This window comes from Oryzias melastigma, linkage group LG17, assembly GCF_002922805.2.
Source record: "Oryzias melastigma strain HK-1 linkage group LG17, ASM292280v2, whole genome shotgun sequence".
In the NCBI taxonomy this organism is placed as follows: Eukaryota; Metazoa; Chordata; class Actinopteri; order Beloniformes; family Adrianichthyidae; genus Oryzias; species Oryzias melastigma.
Window position 1 is genome coordinate 16,787,808 of NC_050528.1, and position 20,738 is coordinate 16,808,545.

General features: G+C 39.7%; 1 protein-coding gene across 1 annotated transcript in view; it reads right to left on the minus strand.

Moving 5' to 3' along the window:
* Positions 1–20,738, minus strand: part of depdc5 (DEP domain containing 5, GATOR1 subcomplex subunit) — a gene marked incomplete in the record, with an annotated part of 37,166 nt that overhangs the window by 14,175 nt on the left and 2,253 nt on the right. The window contains 29 exon segments of the mRNA XM_024268927.2: positions 376–598; positions 806–973; positions 1,830–1,950; positions 2,326–2,486; positions 4,422–4,605; positions 5,402–5,461; positions 5,893–5,981; positions 6,082–6,217; positions 7,820–8,020; positions 8,094–8,305; positions 8,378–8,498; positions 8,571–8,607; positions 8,697–8,766; positions 9,339–9,415; positions 9,492–9,553; positions 9,630–9,764; positions 10,204–10,278; positions 10,367–10,470; positions 12,591–12,663; positions 12,739–12,808; positions 12,891–12,952; positions 13,031–13,109; positions 13,743–13,812; positions 16,260–16,309; positions 18,539–18,622; positions 18,700–18,785; positions 20,099–20,145; positions 20,237–20,324; positions 20,397–20,455. Coding sequence (XP_024124695.1) covers positions 376–598; positions 806–973; positions 1,830–1,950; positions 2,326–2,486; positions 4,422–4,605; positions 5,402–5,461; positions 5,893–5,981; positions 6,082–6,217; positions 7,820–8,020; positions 8,094–8,305; positions 8,378–8,498; positions 8,571–8,607; positions 8,697–8,766; positions 9,339–9,415; positions 9,492–9,553; positions 9,630–9,764; positions 10,204–10,278; positions 10,367–10,470; positions 12,591–12,663; positions 12,739–12,808; positions 12,891–12,952; positions 13,031–13,109; positions 13,743–13,812; positions 16,260–16,309; positions 18,539–18,622; positions 18,700–18,785; positions 20,099–20,145; positions 20,237–20,324; positions 20,397–20,455 — 3,004 coding nt within the window.

Below are 20,738 nucleotides of genomic sequence, written 5' to 3' on the forward strand. Positions count from 1 at the left end.
AGGAGGTACTCCCAGATGATTGGATAACTACAGCTAATGTGATCAGGGAGATAGGTAGGAGTGTACTTTGTGTGTCATGAGGTGCAGGAGTGAATACGGAGTCAGAGGTTCCGATAAAGCTGATGAGCCATACAATGAAGGTGTGGGAAAGAGTAGTGGAAGCCAGACTAAGAGCAGAAGTGAACATTTATATATGCTTTACTACCTTCCTTGAAGGCCCAAAGTTTTTTTACAGTCCCATTCACCCACATTCACACCTGACCTCTGACCTCTGGTCAAAAGATTGTTCTAATAGCAGGTCTCACCTCTGCGACGTACGTCTCCATCCACCTAAAATATGCTTAAAAAAGCTGGTTAACAGGGACAGGGACTCACCCTGATGATCCGATCAGAGCGGTGACGTCTTCTAATTCTATTGAGGCCCTCCAGGAAACGAATAAATCCATCCAGCAGGACCCATTCCCCGCTGCTTCCCACTCCTGCACCTGCTCCCTCTCCATATACATCCCAATGCCCTTCTCCGTCCGCCACCCGCCGAGCTCCGCCAGCCGGGAGCAGCAAAAAGCGAGTCCTCCAGAACTTTAGCGAGTCAATCAGGCTACAGTTCAGAAGAGAGGTGGAGTCAGAAACACACCGTTTTATTCACATTGTATAAACCAAAGGGCAAATATAATCTTTAAAGAACATAAATATTACTGACAAGGTTTTAAATGCGGGAAAATAAAAACACAAATTCTAAGATTCAATGGTTGTAGAAAAGGAAGAACATGTGTGATTGGACCTCCTGAAACGACTGCAACAGTACCTGAAGTCCTCCGACCCAGCAGAGCAGATGTACTGGTCGAGGTAGTTCCACTTGTATTCTTCCAGCCTCTCATGTCCAAACTCAACCCAACAGGAAATAAACTGAGCGTCGGCGTGTGGCGGACAGAGGCTGTAGCTGTACTGGATCTGAGCGGACTCGCATGGGTACCTGACACAAACACAACCAATCTCAGACTGGAGTCCTGACAAACTTCTCTCTCTGGTTTAATACTCCTCCTGTATTCATTGTTGGAACCAGGTCTGTTTGGGGACCCACTCAGAAGAAGACCAAGGCCTCACGTATGGAATGCACAAAACATTGATCTTATTATTATTTTTCCATTTGAGTCAGAAAAGAGGCCATCCACATTTATTACTCTACAAAACAAATATTAGACTGTCATCAAATGTTTTTTTTTTTTGTTTATCTGCAGGGATCCATCACCTGGTGCTTACACCAGATCTTTATTGATGACTAACAATTACAATTGGAACATCTGTAATGCAGCATTGAGTGAAATTTCACTTAAATCACATGTCAAGGCCCGGGGGCCGGACCCGGCCCTCCAGGTAATTCTGTCCGGCCCTCCAGATCATTTTATTTTATTTAATGGAATTTATTTTTAATAATGACCCGATGTTATCTTGAGCTTATTTCTAACATGTATGTCTCTGACAAAGAATATTTTTATGGAGAGTAAAATGTTGAAAGTTATTTAAGGTTTAAGTTGATTTATTCTGGAATAATATTCCTGCCTTTTTATTATTCATAACTATGTTAAAAAGTTACGGTTTTAAAGTTTTAAAAAAATGCATTAAGCTAGCCTTTTTGATTATTTAGGCATGATTTATCTTGATAAATACATAATAATTTAAGATGGAAGTTTTTCATGCTGTGCACACTCTTGCTGAAAACAGAAGTTGTGGCAATGCAGGCAGAACTGCTTCTGACTCCTAGTACAGATCCCAGGAGAGTGTTAGCACGTTTTAGGGAGCCCTTCTGGGTGTTTCTCAGGTGCACTCACTTCGGCAGGTATCGAGTCACTGTGATGATCTTGTCTTTGAGGCAGACTTTGTGGAAGGTCCGGCCCATGCTGAGCCAGAACACCGTTTCCTCCTCCTCCGCTCGCCGCATGGACACCAAACCTGCCAGGAGTGATTCGGGACAATAATAACGACTTTTTTAAAATTATAATTCTTTTTTAATTTTTTTATTTCTTCTAGAGATCAAAAGATTATTATTCTTGTTTTTATTTATTTATTAACTTCGCTTGGCTTGGCGGATCTCTTCTGAGATTTCAGACTTTTCTCCCAAAAGTGCAACTTATCCTCCAGAGCGACTTATTTATGGTTTTCTTCTTCTTGATTAGACATTTTTTGCTCTTGTGACTTATACTCTGGAAAATACATATAAGGTTCCTAACACTGTTGGATAAAACCAAGATTTCTAAACCAAAAAGAAGACACAATCATTAGAAATATGTTGTTTTTATGAGTGATAAAAAGTTTGTATCCATTTACCCCTGGTATAAAGAGGACTGCTGCCCAGGGGCGTGGCAGCCGTTGGGGGGGGCTTCCTGTTATTGGGCTGGACGATGATTTGATATCCCTGCATCAACCTTTGACAGATGAACTCCTCAAACACCTGAGACGCGCTCATCACCGGAGCTTCATCCTCTCGCCTGGAAGTCAGAGGTCACGAAAGCCACACTCAGTGCAATCAGGTTAACACAATGTAATTGTAACTCCCATAAAACATGTCTGTTCTTGTGGCAATTTATATAAAGAAAATTAAGCTTAAAATTGCATTCTAATTGCTTAAAATGTACTGATTTTAAGAAAACTCACATAAAGCCAATAAACAGCAACATCTGCGAGGGGCTGTGGGCATTGTGCTAATCTATAAGGTTCCATATTTGACTCCAAACATCTCTATATTTCTAAGGCTCTCTGGTTAGGCAAAGAAAATGTTCAACATCACGACAAAAGTCAGCTTCAGCTAAATGGTACATATCTAAATTCCATTTTTGTAAGAAAAATACAATTCTTTGGAGACATTTTCTGAAGCCAAAGCAAGTCCAAGTCCCATGCAGAATCAGATTCCTAAAGGTTGACTAATGAAGTACACAATTTTTGAAATTGTATGCAAATATTTAAATTTATGGAAATTCTGCGATATTTTTTTCCACGCAATTCAAATATTTGTGCACCTTCTGCAAATAATGCAAGTTTGGTATCAAAACGTTTAGCATGTTAAGGACATTAATACTCCTGATGCTTTTAAGACTAATTTTGAGTGTAGCTAACATTTTATTAAAATGCTAATGTTTTTGGCTAATTTAGCATCTACTGAGGTTTTTTGGTCTATACTTGAGTTAAGCTAATCTTTTAGCACAATGCAAAAGTTTTTTTTAGCTAATTCGACATCTCATGAGGCTTTTCGGGATAATGTGGAGTTAAACAATTACCTTAGCAACGTGGTAGCTTTTTTGGCTAATTTGACATCTATGGTTCTTTTGGGCTAATATTGAGCTAAGCTAGCATTTTAGCAATATGTTTTCTTTTTTTTGGGCTAATTTCTCATCTTCTGAGGTTTTTTGGGTTAAGTTTGAGCTAAGTTAATACTTCAGCAACGTGTTAGCTTTTTGGACTATTATGGAATTTTTTAAGGTTTTTGGGGATCATTTTAAATTAAGCTAATATTTTAGCAACATGCTAGCTTGTTTGGCTAATTTGGCATCTACTGAGGTTTTTTGCGCTAATTCTGAGTTAAGCTAATATTTTAGCAACATGCTAGCTTGTTTGGCTAATTTGGCATCTACTGGGTTTTTTGGGCTAATTCTGAGTTAAGCTAGTATTTTAACAAGGTGGTAGCCTTTATGGCTAATTTGACATCTATTATTATTTTTGGGCTAATATTGAGTTAAGCTAGTATTTTAGCAATGTGTTAGCTTTTTTTGCCTGATTTCTTATTATCTAAGGTTTTTTGCTAGTTTTAGCTAAGCTAAAATGTAACAACGTGTTAGCTTTTTTAATTATTATGGCATTTACTCAGGTTTTTTGGCTAATTCGCAGTTAAGCTAATATTTTAGCAGCATGCTAGCTTGTTTGGCTAATTTGGCATCTACTGAGGTTTTAAAGGATATAAAGGAGTTAAGCTAGTATTTCAGCGATGCACTGGCTTTTTTTTGATAATTTGGCATCTACTGAGGTTCTAAGCAAGCAACATGCTAGCTTTTTTTTTAGCTGATTTGGCATTGATTGAGGTTCTGGGCAAATTCTGAGTCAACCTTCAATACTTTTTTATTGTTTTTTTTATTTCTCAAGAATTTCTTAAAACTCTTTGTGCACTTTCTGGTATTTTAAGTCCTTTAACAACTTTAGCATTACACAAATAGCATTTTCAGCAATTCCCTTCAGCTAGTCTAGTAAATTTCTTTAGCAAAAAGCTTCAGCATATTCAGCAACCACATTCAGCAAAAAGCATTAACACTAACATTTTTGCAGCTAATGCAACTTTTCTAGTTCTAGTTTGTTATACAAAAGAAAACAGGTTTAAATAATCATATGACTCACAATGAAACAGCATGGCTAAAATTTCAGAAAAAGAGGAGTACCGTTCGAGGTCACTGTGCGGCAGCAGGTCGTAGCAGCCTTCTGTGTAGTCGTTCTGCAGGGTCTGCCGGTCGGGGAAGTAGTCAGTGGTGAGGGGGAGGCAGGCCGGTGTGGTCAGGGACTTCCAGTCCACCCCCACTGTGCAGCAGAAGCTGGGCACTGTCGGGGGCGCAGACAGCAGCAGGACTTCATGTACACAAAAAAAAAAATCCCCACAGCAAAGACGAACGCATGTACCCGGAGTGGAGAGGTACATGTGTGTGGGGTGGGGGTGGAGTCGTGAGGTTGGGGTGGAAATGATGAAAAAGAAAACAAAAAGGAAGAGGAAAAGAGGAAGAAAAAAACAAAGAGAAACGTCACTTCTCTGCCAACGGCTCCTCACAGGCGTTTGATCACACATGCAGATTGTAGCTCAGAACTTTTGGAATACAATTAATTCACAGGAAAGTGGAGCAGCATCTGTAGCGCCACAGTGTGCTGCTGAAAGAAAGATCAACCATGCACATGTACAGAAACATCACCACATTTCTGTCGAATAGTTGAAACCTGACAGAAACACAGATTCACAATCAGCTGCCATGCAGAGGAGGAAGAAGAATCCAAGATTGGTTCAATGCAAACAAGTACTGGTGTGCAGAAATTAAAGGAGGGAAATTTAACTGGTTTTCATAAAATAATCAGGAAAAGGGCTGAAGGGTCCAGACTCAGAAGCTGAGACAGTGAGAGAGAGGGAACATAGAGGGAGAGAGGGTAACCCGAACCACATGACCTGTCTGTGCCGTTTCTACCTGCAAACCCCGGAGACAGACGCCCGCCAAGAAACCCGCCTGCTGAAGCTGAATGAGCCCCCACAGGTTAACACACCTCGGACCGTTTCAGTCATTTGTTCAGTGATTTAAAACATTGTTCTGATCCTGAGGAACAGCTGCATCACAGACTGACCGACCAAGAAAATCCCCCTCATTAAGAAGTTCAGACTCACTTGGATCTGATCCACCAGTGGGACAATCTTGAAAGGAGGAGCTGCGAGTGGTCAGCGGCCCTGGACAGTTCCACAATCACAACAGAGAAGCACAGTTACTTCACACTCAAAGCATGTTCCATGTGGTCCGACAGGAAAGACATCAGTTTCTACAATGAGGCTAATATGATGACATCTAAACTGTTCTGACTGGAAAACAACATTTGAATTTAGGAAAAAGCACATTGGAATAGTGTGAATGCTAACATGTCATCAGTGATCCATGGAGGACCGCGGCGCTCTGTGCCTGGTGTGAACCACAGCATAGGTTAACAAGGGCGCTGAATGGAAGTGGCCTCTGTTCTGTGGTGCTTTGCGGCGCTTTCGCGTCCAGTGTGAACCAGACGATAGAGCCACGTTAGGGAAACCTTTGTGGACCGTCTTTTGTTACGGTAGATATATTTTACATCTGCTGATATTAAACAGCAGTTAGTGAGTGTGCAGATCATCACCGCCGCCGCTGCTGCTGCCCGGACTTCCAGTGAACTCCTCTGCATTCCCGGAGCTGTAAATCTCTCCTGCTTGGCGGGATGTTGTTCTCCTGAGAGAATAAAGAAGCAGCCCACTCAGTGTTGATCTTCCTGCCGACCGGCCTCAGGCCTTAGAGTAATCTACAGAGTCCATATCTGTCGGCGCTTCACCTCCCAGTGGCCTCGTGATAAGCCAGCTCCAGCAGCTCAGCAGAGGTGTGCGCGGGATCCTTCTGCTGGCTGCCCTGCAGCTCCGCCATGTTCTGTCTCGTCTGATGGTGGATCTGGATCGGCTCTCCAGAAGGTCCTGAAGAACAAAACCAAACACAGACTACTTAGGCCACGTGTCAAAGTCAAACCCTGAGGGTATGGAGGGGTTTTTGGGCCACCATATGGCAAGCAAAAGTCACAGTTTTGAGATCAAAATGTTATAAGTTACAAACAAAATTTAAAGTGTTAAGAAAACAAATCATGATTGCAAATAAAGATATTTTATTTTTCCTTCAAAAGTATTTTTGCATTTGCAAAGTTTTTTATATATATATATATATATTTGTGATTGCAGCACAAACGTTTTTAGATGAGTAGTGCCTCATCTCGCTTTCACCCTATCTTTGATTTTGCGCTCAAAATTTTCTCTCAGGACTTTTTATCTGAGCTGTTCCATCAGAATTCTAAAGTCTTTAACCACTCTGGCCCGTTTCTCTTTGAGCAGAACTCAGAAGGAGCAGCAAAGCTCAAATATACAACAGGGTTCTGTTTTTATTCATGTTAGTGTAGCGACCGGCGTGTTTAAAATGTCTGCAGCTGAAAAAACGTTGTCTCTGTGAAAACGCAAAAATATTTTTGGCAAGCAAAAAAATAAAGTTGTGAAACACAAAAAACAGTTTTTGGAGGCAAATATTAAACATTTTATTTGCAAATTATGATTTTTTTTTTTCTTAACACTTTGAAACTTAGAAAAATTTGATCTCAAAACTGGGACTTTTGCTTGCAATATGGTGGCACAAAAATCCCTCCTTACAGGGGCCGGATCCGGCCCTCCAGATCATTTTATTTTATTGGTATCAATGCCTCGATGGTATATAGCGCTTATTTGTAACTTATATAGTTTAAACAAAATATATTTTTATGAAGAGTAAAATATTGAAAGTTATTTAAGGTTTAAGTTGATTTATTCTGGAATAATATTCCTGCCTGTTTTTAGTCATTTCTATGTTAAAGATACCTTTTTAAAGTTTTAAAAATGTAGTTTTAGAGTGTTCAGTAAATGTGTATCCTGTTCGGCCCGTGACCTAAGGTGTGTTTTGGATTTTGCCCCCTTGTGTGATTGACTTTACACCCCTGACTCAGGCAAAACTATTACAGGTCTAACAGGAAAACATCTCCATCAGAAAGCAGCTGACATCTTATTTTGTTTATTTGGAACCCCATTAGCTTCCACAAAGTGGTCGCTAGTCTTCCTGGGGTCCATAAGCATAGAATGCACAAATTTTACAAGTTTCACAAAAACTTTAAAGGATTTCTCAATATGTACAAACCAATTGATCATTACATTAAAGGCTAAACACGTTAAAATCATTTTTGTGTCCATCATACTAATAATGCATACATTTCATAACATGCTAGTTTTAAAATCTTGTTGAAATGATATTTGTCACTAATAACCCTTATCCTCCCAGAAGGTTGTTTCATGCATCAGAAGATCTAAAGAGCGCGGTTCTTCTCCTACAGTTGGACCTTAAAAAAGGAACGATCAAATCACCAGAGCTGACCTAAAGGGTCTTAAACATGTCATCATCAGAAAAAATGACAGATATCTCACCCAAAAACTAGAGAACCAAGTGATGAGTTCTTTCAAACTCCAGACTGCTGCAGACAAACTTCATCCCAATGGGAACGAACTCACCTACAGGGAAGGTGTGCATCCATCGTCTGCGGTTGGAGGTGAGCTTCATGGGCATCCTGGATGGTGTGAAGGGGTTTATGAGTGCTCTCTGAGGAGTGTAACCTCCAGGGCGGATGTGTAACGTGGACTCTGCACTTCCCACGGTGAACCGGCCCGGAGCGCTGGAGTCGCGCTGAGAGTCCACCACCTTCTCCAAGAACTCTGAGCAACACAGCAGGGGTCAGGAGGAGAACCTGACCTCACAGCATTCACGGGGACACTGCTGCTCCTGTACCTCTGGTGCTCGTGTATCCCAGAGAGCTGCTGACTTCATAGTGGAGTGCAGGGGCGCGTGGTATGAGCAGCATGTTGGACACAGGACCCAGACTGTCATCGGAGGCCAGGCTCCGCTGCTCCTCCAGACCACCCGAGCGCACAGGAGAAGATGCACTGATGTCCACAGAGCCCATGCTCTTCCTCCCGCTTGTGTCTTTGTCTCGCCCCATCCTGGAGGAGAGGAAGCTGTTCAACCAGCTGGTCAACAAAAGTAAAGCTGTTGCAGCAAAAGCTGGTAAAGACCTGTAGATGGTGCTCCGCTGGATCCGTGAAGGACCTGGGAGTCTGAACACCTGAGCATCATAGGCATCATAGTCCACCTGAATGGGCAGACTGTTGTCCGAGTCCTTAGGGGCACACAGCGCTGCAGGACAGAGTGCTGTCAGTATCTGAACGATGGATATGCTGTCATAGAAAAATGTTGATCAAAGCTCACTGTGATCTTTGCTGCCCTTAAACTTTTCTGCATGAATCTAAAAAAGAAAAAAAATCAAACACAAATTTGCATGAGACTAAAAGAAAAAAACATGTTTGGGAAATCTTGAGTAAAATATCCACATACCTTTCGACCAGCCAGTTTGATTCGTGGGGTGAAGGAGCCACAACACCTTTGACTGTTTGAGGTGTAGAAGCTAGAAGCATAAAACAATAAGCAAACATATTTTGCAAAACTAATTTTCACCTTTAGAGTTTAAGATCAAATTAAAACACCTACAAAATCTACAAAATATTTAAGTTTTTTTCCTGTGTGACCGGATTAATTTAAACTAAACCTTTAATTTATTCAAATCAAGGAGTTCCCTGAACCAGAAAACTTAAACCTAAATATTTCCCCTCTGATGTACTAAAGCAGGGATCTGCAATCTCTAACTAAGAGACATTTGAGATAGATACACACCAAAATCCATTGAGACCTGAAAAGTCCTAGATAAAAAAAGTCCTGTTTAAAAAATACACATTATGTTCAAAATGATTCACAAATATTACAATACAGTATTGAATTACAACATTGTCTATATCAGGGGTGTCAACTCAATCGCACAGGGGGCCAACATTTTTTAACAAGCACTAACCACTGCAGACCCTAAAAACTCCACCGGCAAGGACATGAGGCAAATTCATAAATGTTGCTGAAGTGTGTTAAAAGTGAAAGAGGCTGAATAAACGGAACTACAAGTGTGACACAGAGAGAGTGATTTTCTACCTGTGGTTAATCCAGTGAGGAAGGTTGTAGTCGTCTCCAACACGAGAGTCTCCCGGGGTTGTTGTCCTATTGTGCAGCTTCAAAAAACACAGTAGCAATGTGTATGTGTATATATATATATATATATATCTTTATATAAATAACACGTGTTACCTTAAATAACGGGACAGCATGCAGTGGCTGCTCTCCCATACACACCAGGTCAACACCAATGCCTGAAAGTGGACAACCGTGCATCAACATTTACTTCTCTCACTGTGCCAAAAATGTTCAAACCAAAGAGTTACTCACCGTTGTCAATCATACGTTGTTTGGTGAGAATCATGAGCAGGCGGTCAACCTCAAACACTCCCACTCCAGGTGTAATGACCACCGACATCTGTCCCGTGCGGTCAAAGTTACGGTTTATGTAGTGCTTGTCAAAAACTGAGGAGAAACAGAGCATCAGTCAGTGGTAATCATCCCTTTCTGAGGAAGACTTGTTGACGCCCGGAGAAAGAAAAAACGGACATAAGTAGGGTATGGAGAAAGTAGAGAAAATGTTTCTTTTCCATCTGATTTCTTTTTGCTTTATTGTCTGATGCTGAGTTTAAAGAAAAAAAAAATCACATCAAGATGAAATAAAACTGCAGTATGACAGCGTTATCATAAATGCTTCTCAATGGAGAAACTACTTTTTACTCTCCCCAATATGAAACTCCATCTCTCCCTCGCATCGTTTTTTTTCCCATTTATGTCTTACATAACATTCTCAGCTCTTTATCTCTAAAACAAAAGAGAAAGGGACAAGATTGGCAAATGACCCGGGACGAGTCTGACGTTTGTGTCTAGTGACCAGCTATTTCACTGGCTCTGTGTTACTCACCATTAAAAGAAAGGTTAATGGCTTCGAGGTAGTTTCCCTGAGCAGCAGTGGAGTTATAACCCAGAGGAAAACCATCTGCCATCAAACAAAACAGACACAAATGATCGGCTAAAAGTGAAACCGGATCAACAAATTGGAACCTAAAATGGTTTTGAGCCAATACCTGCTTCCTTTAGCCGCACCAGAACTGGATACTGGATGAAAAGCTTTTTGATGGTGACCAGCAGTGACGTCCACTCATCCCGTCTCTCATTCTGTGCCACAACTCTAAAACACAAAAGGAAATTTCAAATAGAACGGTCTTCCACTCTTGGTTGGTTTTCCTGTGAATCCCAAAGGAAACTCGCTCATGAGAAGGACTCATCACATGCATTTTCCACCACGCTGCTCAGCTGAATCTATAATCAGGCGTTTCCCAGGACTGGTCCTCAGGAAGCCCCGTCCTGCATTGTGTCAATCCAACCCTGCTCAAGTATGAACGAGTTTGGTGTTGAAGAACTTTATTGGCCTTTACAAAGTCCTGACTTTAACTGGAGCAATAGCTGCGTTTACATGGACACAAGTAATCGGAATAAACGTCTGATCAGAATAAAAGTGCGTAATGTAAACATACCGGTTGGAATACTCTGAACCGATCAGACTCATTCGGATCAAAATTTTCTTCCGGTCGAGATGTGTGGGTTCTACCGATTGTTTATCCGATCTTGGTGCATGTAAACGATCCATTCCGATTGTGTGTCATTACCGTGCTGGATTCTACGTCATGCATAGAGGCTATGCCGCTCCAGAGACGTCTTTGGAGCGCGAACAGGACGATTGGCTGCAGTCAGACTCATAGCTTTATGTTTGAAAACAGGGGGGGGGGGGTACTTTGCCGGACTCTGGGAAACCGTGTCTTCTGGGAGAACTGTGTCTCCAAGTGAGGTGGCGGAGGCGGCTTTTAAATACAGAAATGCCACTTCGTTCTCCAAACAGTCCTCTAAAACTGTGTAAACAATTGTGTGAATTTGTGTTACATATAGTGTCCAGACAAAATAAAGGCTGATGGTTTTTCCACATATTAACGTGCTGTCATTGCTGCATTGATGCACGGATCATAAGTTCATCCGAGGCTAAATGTGTAACGCAATTTTTGACTATTTTGGCATTTACAAAGATGTTGTGGTTTATAGTGGAGTTTAGCTAATATTTTAGCTACATGCTGGCTTTTTTGGCTAATTTTGACTTTTTTCTTTTTTGGGGGCTGTTATGGAGTTTTGCTATTATTTACACTCTGGCTGTATTGGTTAATTTAAGCTTTTTAAAAAAGTTTTTTTGGGTTAGAGTTTAGCTAACATGTAGGCTACATGCTAGCTTTATAGGCTAATTTAGCCTATTTAAGTTTATTAGGCTTTTTTAGAGTTGGGCTAATATTTAAATGCCAACTGTTTGAGTAATTTAGGCTTTTTTCAGGTTTTTGGACTATTTTGGATTCAAGCTATTTTTCAGCTACATGTCATCTGTTTTAGGTAACCTAAGTTTGTTTTTATAGTTTATTTAGGCTAACTTGGCATTAAGCTAATATTGTAGCTGGGTATTAGCTTCGTTGTTTTTTTCAGCTATTATTTCAGCATTTTCAGTTATCAGCACTAGCATCTTCAGAGGCTAAATTCAGCTTACAGCACTCAAACTTACATTATTATAGGTGATGCAATATATATAGTTCATAAATAAGTTTAAAATTTACATTTTTTAAGTTTTAAAAGTGTAGTTTTAGAGTGTTCAATAAATGTTTATCCTGTTCGGCCCGTGACCTAAATTGTGTTTTGGATTTTGGCCCCTTGTGTGATTGAGTTTAACACATGTGCTCTAAGGGTTATGAACAGGATGACACTTCAGTTCATTTGCTTGTAAAGATAATGGACTGAATATATTTGGTAATGCAGTGTAGTAAGCAAAGTACTTAAATTATCTGAAATTATCCTGAATTTCAATCTTTCATCTATGCAGACCAGGTCTTCATTGCCATGGTAACTAAACATCCAACAAGACCAAAACCAGAACGAGACTGAGGACTGAGAGCCACATTCTTGCTAGTTCACCAACATCCCCTGATCTGGCATGATCTAATTGGCTGGACAGAGCTGATCCAAGTATCAGGCAGTGGCAACTAGAAAACATACTGGTCCTTTCGGCCCGGAGTTCTCCACCGCTGGCCAAGAACCTCGTTATGTTTGCTAATCATGGTACTTGTGAATATACTTCTCAATGGGAACAACAACATAAAGAAGACAGTAGTTTGCACACATGACTTAATTTGAGAACAGAGCAGAAAAATGTGTTTGAAAAACAAAATAAACAAAACAACATTGCTAAAGTACTTGTGCTCAAAGAAGTCGAGGACTTACCTGTAGAAGTCTTCATAGAAGTGTCCTTCATGATCCTGTCTTATGGAACCTTTCAGAATCTCAGGAAACTCCTCTGAACAAACGTAGTCCTCTTTTAAAACACTAACCGTTACATTTGCAAATGTCTGCTATGAAAGAAAAGACTTACCGAGAGATTTTGCACTGTAGAATGTTCGTGAGAATAATACGACGGTCACTTCATGACTGCAGTTCTTCTCCTGAATTGGCATTTAACATTTTTTTATCACATAGTTCAAAAAATCAGGAGAATATAAACAGGAAATGGAGGAAAACTCAAACCTTCCACTTGGCAAAAAGGTCAGAGAGGAAACCGTTGACAGCCTTCTCAAAGTAGAGATCACCTGAGAGCAAAACATTTCATCTCAATGTCAGCCGGAAGTTTCACTGTCTCATGTTGGAAAGACGTCTCCTGAGCTCACCATAGATGTCAAAGTCCCACATCTCACAGCTCATCTGGATGAAGATGTACACCATGGCAGACGTGGATCTGAACACCACCTGAGGAACACACATGGACCCTAAGCCACAGTGTCTGTGAGTAACTCACAAGAGTCTGAGACACCTCTTATTCTCTAAAGCACGTCAAAGTCAAGGCCCGGGGGCCGGACCCGGCCCTGCGGGTAATTCTATCCGGTCCTCCAGATCATTCTATCTTTATTTTTTTTGTTTTTTAGGCTATTTTGGAGTTTAGCTAATATTTCAGCTACATGCTAGCTGTTTTGTAACTATAAAACCATAACTTTTTAACATAATTCTGAATGATAAAAAGGGAGAATTATTATTCCAGAATAAATCAACTTAAACATTAAAAAAATTTCAATATTTTATCCTCCATAAAATTACATTTAGTCAAAATCATTGAAAATTAAAAGTTAGAAATAAGCACAAGATAACATTGGGCAATTAACAAAAATAAAATACAATGATCTGGAGGGCCGGATAGAATTACCTGGAGGGCCGGATCCGGCCCCCGGGCCTTGACTATGACAAATGTATTTTAGAGTGTTCAATAAGTTTATCCGGTTTGGCCCGTGACCTAAGGTGTGTTTTGGATTTTGGCCCCCTGTTCAATTGAGTTTGACTCCCCTGCTTTAAAGCGTACACCTGAGCTGCATTTCAGGTAGCACTCACTCTGGTCTCTTCACTGATGTAACCACAGGTCACCTTCTCCCCTTTCACCCACAGCTCACTGGCCTGCGCTCTGAAAGAAAACATCCACAATAAAATCCAATAACATCTCAATAATTATCTCAATGCAAGTAATTATTGTTAATGCAATGGTATAGAGGCAAAGCCCGAAAGGGTACTGGAAGCCCCTCTGGTGCTCCTTTGGGCATTCCAGCTGCTGTCAATATGTGCCGAGGTAAATACTGTGGGTGCAGAACGTTTTACTCCTCTAAGTGTGTTACTCTTTGTGTGATTTAAGCCGTTTGGCAAAATCAGGAAAGTTCATTTTATGTCTCAGTCCAGAGAATCTTCTTGACGGAAAAAAATAGATGTAGAAATCTTTGCAAATTTACAGCAAAAAAATAACAAAAAAATGATCCTATCTGATCACAAGAACCTTTGCTCGGGATTGAGTAGAAGAACCTTTGGAGCTAGTTCACTACGAGTCTTCTTGAGAATGATGCAACACCTTTGTCACACCTGGAGTTGGAGATCCACTGACGTTCTTCCATACAGATCCTCTCCGGCCCCATCAGGATGGATGGTGAACGCTGGTGCACAGCCATTTTCAGGTTATTTTGGAGTTTAGCTAATATTTCAGCTACACGATGGCTATTTTGGCTAACTTAGGCTTTTTCCGTTTTTTTACTCTAATTTGTAGTTTAGCCAACATTTCTACTGCATGCTACCTGTTTTGGCTAATTTAGAGTATTTTTGTTTTTTAGGCTATTTTGGAGTTAAGCTAATATTTCAGCTACATGCTAGCTGTTTTGGCTAACTTACGCTTCAATCAGTTTTTTAGGCTAATTTGGCATTTATCTAATATTTTAGTTGGCTATCAAGGAAAAGAACATTTTCAGCTATCAGCTTCAGCATTTTCGGATATCAATTTCAGAATCTTAAGCTATCAACACTATCATCTTCAGCAGCCAAATTCAGCTTACAGCATTCTGACGAGCATTATCACAGGTAATGCTATATATCTAGCTCTTAGTTAGTTTAAAGCTAATGATGGTTAAGATTTGTGCTTTACATCCAGTTTGTGCATGACCCGATAAATCGACTAATTGGAATAAATAATCGGTGATTAGTTAACTATTAAAATAATTGATTGTGGCTGAACTAGTTCAAACATCCATAAATTCAAGAAAATGTATAAAGAAACTCTAATTTCACAATATAAGATAATGAGTTAAAGATGAACTGGTGTTTGAATAATTCCAAATGTGTGAACTTGAAAGTGGTGAAATAAAAGCTTTTTTAATTGCAACCAAAGAGTCGTGCAATGTGCAATATTACTGGATTAATGTATTTATGTGTTCTAATATTAAACAATGTTCATTACATATTGTGTGAATCATTAATGTTTACTGAAAATATGTGAGAATTATTTCAGAGAATAATCAATAAGCACTCCCCTTTTTACTTGAAAACTTGATTAGCTATGTGAAGAGATTATTTTTTTATCAATATGAAATTGTATTTTGATGATAATCAAGGAGTATTACATAACTGTCACATGATGTCTAATTAATGTTACTGTTTACTGAAATCATGAATGTTGTATGAGATTAATCACTGATCAATAAGCACTTCACTTTACTACTTGGAAAAAAACTTGTATTTGATCTGACCAGAACCTGATTAAAAAAACGAAGCAAAACTGTAAATTAAGTGAATACGTAGGGGTGGGATTATATAAGTTTGCTTCTTCCCACTCCTTTTCAAGCAATCAATCCAACTCTAGTTGACTTTAGTTAATAATTATGATATTTAATGAATCAAATGTGATGAAAGTGTCTCTGTTTTCTATTTTCTAATCAATCCATTTTATTATTTCTGTAATAAGTTTGAAATATCTTTGTTTTGTCTGGTATTTTTCACAATCTATGCCTGAAATAAACCAATAAGTTTAGTCTCTGAGCTCCTCGGGCGGTTCCTTCAACCTCCTGATGCTCATTGGTCTGACATGCGAGCTGTAGGGTCTCTACAGACAGGTGTGGCTTCCTAACCACCTCTAGTCAGCTTCATTAAACACAGTTGGACTCAGAGGAAGAAGAGTCATCTCAAGGAGGATCAGAAGAAATGAACACCATGAGGTAAATGAGTCACAGCAAATGATCTGAATCCTTATGAACACATTGAACACAAGTGACATTTCACTTTTTGTTTTTGTAAATTTGCTGAAATGTCTACACTTCTGTGTTTTTTCTGTCATGGTGGTTCACTGACTCTATAACATTGAAAAATAAAATGAGCTTTCCTGATTTTGGCAAATGGCTGCAATGAAACCAAGTGAACAATGTAAAGGGGTCTGAAGATTTGAGTTCCCACTCCAGAATACCTAACAACTTTAAAAACATATGTTAGGGTGGAAGGCACAACTTTATGTCCATATCTTTTATTAAAGGAGGGGTGGGATACCTTTACTTTTATCTTTTATTTCAAGTGCTACAAAACAAAAATAAAACACAAGTTTACCTGATTCCAGCAAATTCAACCTTCTGAGTCACGTAAGCACACGTGCTCACCTGAAAATGAAAGAAACAATGAAGGAAAGAACAGATTGGCAGACTGCTTTCAGCACATCCAAAAGAATCTTCTTCAAAAAAGCTAGAAGCACAGAAAACTGACTCATCAGAAGATATTTCGGAAACTTACTTGGAAATGTCCTGTTTGACAGCTCAGACACAGTCAAATAACACCAAATTGAAGCTGCTACAATAAAAATAGTTGATGTGCACTTAACTTACACCTATAGACTAAACCACATGTTCCTGAGCATTCCAGATATAAAATGCAAATTGGACAAAGAAACTTTAATCCACTGCTTGAGGGAATATCCCATGGTGCAATGCTTTGGAGGAGTGTAACTGTATATATTGGACACATAATTGGAAGATTATTTCGCTGTGTGCTAGATTGTGTAGGTTAGGTACAGTATATTTACTATCAACATTTTGCTGTAACACAGAAACTATCACTGCTTGTTGAGATTGGACTCTACAAGAAAGAGAAATGATTGCATTGCTGTGGAAGAGCATGGACACACCCTCAACAGCATTGAGGACAAAAGAATCGTTGTAGAGGCTAGCTTTGGAGAGACTGGCATATATTGTTAAGATATATATATATATATATGACATCAGCGTAATAAAGCTCAGTCCCGCACACCAACGTCATTGGAGGTGAGCAGTTCAGAATGGACAGACACGCCTCCACCTGTGCAGATTCCAGTTAAACCGACCTGAAATCCAGCTGGATCAAACCTCTCCCCCCCCCCAAAAAATGTTTCAATGTTTCAGAATTCCAGAAAAAATGTCAAATAGATAACAGTGAGACATTCTCATGTTTTGGCCTGCCTGGTGTGACTTTAGCCTGGATTTTTTTTTCAATTTTCATTCAAAAACATGTTGATTAGTTTGTTAACAAATTTTATTCTTGTTGTTTTTATAAAAATGACACCTAAAACTTTCATTCTATGTTGTAAAAACAGCAAAATGAATTCCATTTTTTCAGATAGAATTTCCAGTTTTTGATGATTTTGTCTACTGTGTAAATATAACATAGAAAAATGAAAAAATAAGGTTAGTGTCACCTATATAGGACATATATATATATATATATATATATAATACAGTATGTCAGTATGTGTGTGTATGTGTATGTATATATATATATATAAATATATATACATACACACACAGTGGGGATCAAAAGTTTGGCCACCCATGTAAAATGTTGTACTATTGTGTATAGAGAACCCAAGGACAGATTGAAAAATTTTTGAATCTTACTAAGTGAGTTAATAAACTTTATATGGCTTATTGTGCCAATAAATGACTTAGTAACACCCTATAAACATATTAATAATGTGTCTTCATGTGTTCATGCTTGTCAAGGAGTCTTTTTATAAAGTGTTATTAAAAAATGTTCTAAAGACATCAGTTTACCGATGACTGTCAAAAAGATTAGGCTTAATTTCCAACATTTACCGTTACAGAATAACAGAAAACAAAATAATAGTGTGTGGAAAAGTTTGGGCACCCTGCAGAGTTAGTACCTTGTATTGACCCCCCCTTGGCAAGTATCACAGCTTGTAAATGCTTTTTGTAGACAGCCAAGAGTATCTCAGATAATAAGAAAAACATCACAGTTCAGGAGACCCGAGCAGGCTGCTCCCGCTCTCCGCAGCGGCTGTCTGTCTGCCGCCGTTTTGAGCGAGCTCCGCTGAAGTCCAGGAGGCTGGCTGCAGCCAGAGAACCGCCGCGCTGCGACAGGACAAAAACGCTCGTATTGGATTAATATTTGACCCGCTGATTGGGTCACTGGAAACGTCACATGCCCAAAGCTGAGTTCCTGATTGGCTGATGCGACGCAGCGACCTGTCAAACTTCTGTGACCTGCTGTGAAGGTGCTTACACACCGGCTGCATCAGCGCCCATTCAAGCGGCCACTTTCAATGAGAAGTCTATGCAATATTTTCAGTTTCAGGGTTCTAGACAACTGCTTGGAAGCAAGGTCACATGACTCAGATTATTTTCCAAACATCATAGTTTTCTTTTCTGTTATTTTGAAAGAATAAATGATGGAAACAAAGTCTTTTATCTGATACCTTTAAAAAGATTTTTCCGTCTTTCCTCAGCTTTCTTATCCACGATAATAGAACATTTACCTGGGCTGGCTAAACTTTCGATCCCCCACAAGTCAGAATTTTAACTATAAAATCAACGTGTTGAGATGAATCAAGCGTGACCCACCAAGCTTTTCTTTAATCGCCACATGTCCCCTCTGCCGATGTACTGGTCCTTAAATGTCAGCTCCACCAGATCCAGTGTCACATCCTTTGAGGGAAAAACAAAACACTATTCCAGATTCTGTGAACCCAAAGATCCACAACTGTGTCACTCAGTGAACGTACCTTTGGATCAACAATGTTGACTATGACATCCTGGTACGCACGCAGTTTGAAGGCTTGGGCTACAGTCTGATCTACACTGATGGTCTCTGCGTGACAAAAATATCAGTGTTCACATCAGAACGCTTTGGCTCGTCGCAAAATCAGACATTTCTCCTAACAAAGAAGACAACATGAAGAAAAATGATGATCCGGCCCCCGGACCTTGAGTTTGACACGTTCTAAACTTACTGAAAGAAAATATATGTCGTTAACGACACTCAGTCACTTAGGACAAAGAAGATTTGAACATGAGTTCAAGAGAAACAGAACCAAAGGTTTGTGTTGGTTTAAGAAGTTCTAAATCTTGATCATCTGTCAGGTATTTTGCTCATGATGCAAACTCTGCTCTACTTTAGGAAGACGGAGGGATTTGTGTCCCCAAATTAGACATTTTATCAGTTTTTTGGGGGCTAATTTGGCACTCAGCTAATATTCCAGCTACATGCTAGCTGTTTTGGCTAATTACATTTTCTTTTGTTTGTTTGTTTTTTAGAATACTTTGGCATTTCACTAATATTTTTGGCTAATTTAGGATTTCTTCAGTTGTATAGGCTAACTTTGAGTTTAGCTAATATTTTAGCTTTATGCTAACTGTTTAGGCTAAATTAATCATTTTATCCGTTTTGGGGGGCTAATTTGGCACTTAGCTAATATTTCAGCTACATGCTTGTGTAACAGACTTTAAAGTGTTCTGGGTTTGTTATGTGTTGCATATTTACCATTGCCCTTACCGTTGTTAAACTATTGGGAAACTGTGCTGCACAGGGCGTGTCTTTCATTAATAAAGAGATCTTCCAAGTGAACAGACGTCTGTCTCCGAGCTCCATTATTTCCACTCTCCGACTACACCACCCTACAACGAACCCACGAGAGGCCGGCTACACTAGCTGTTTTGGCTAATTTAGAATTTTTTTTTTCATTTTTTGAGAATTTTGCATTTCGCTAATATTTTAGCTAGCTATCAGCCTTAGCATTTTCAGCTATTAGTTCCAGCCATTTCAGCTATCAGCTTCAGCGTTTTTAGTTATCAATTTCCGCCTCTTCAGCACTAGCATCTTCAGTGGCCACATTTACAGCATTCACACTAGCATTATCACAGGTAATGCCATACATCTATATGTTTTAGTATTTTTTTTTTCGATGAAGATCGCAGAAATTAATTATTATTTAAAATTTGCCCATGTGTGGCTTTCTGGAAAATCATAAATGTTTATGTTTAGGCTGTGATTGTTACATTTTTTCTCTTAGCCTACAAACCGACCCGGCTCCACATCAGAGAAGAAAACAGTTATGTGGCCCTCACAAGAAAAAGTTTGGGGACCCCTGATCTAGCGAAAATGATCACACTCAACTTCTTTACCTTTCTGGAGGTCTTCTTTCAGGCTCTTCACTTGTAGCAGGAGAGGGCTGCAGATTCCAGAGGGAGGAGGGGGTTGAATGGTGGTTGATGGACATGTGGATCAGCAGATCAGAGATGCTGTTCAAGCAGCAGCCTCACCTGTATTCATCTGAGGGATGTGCAATCTCGATGACATCTCCTATGTTAACCTGGGGGAAGATCTTTGGGTTGACAACCAACTCATCATCTGTCAAGAAAACAAGTTTAGTCCAAATACACTCAACAAAATCCGGTGCAGAAAACAGGCACAGATGCTTACCGCTTCCGCCGAACCCTTTCTTGTGCAGCACTAGTTTGTAGGATTTATTCGTCTTCATGTCTAATCTGCTGAATAAGCAGGCAGGTATTTACTTCCCATTTTCTCAGGAAAACTCTCGCGTTTATTGGGGGGACTGCATGATGAGTCCTCGAGGACCCGGCTGGGAGGTACTGATGTCAATGACTGTCATGTACACGAGACTTCATCACAAGTGCAACTATCTCTGAACAGTCAATACAACGGAATTCAGACAAAAGTAACGCTCACATGAATAAAGTTGGGAATATTGCCTCCATATTCATGAAAATGTTACTTACATTCACTTGCAGAGGTCTCAGAGTG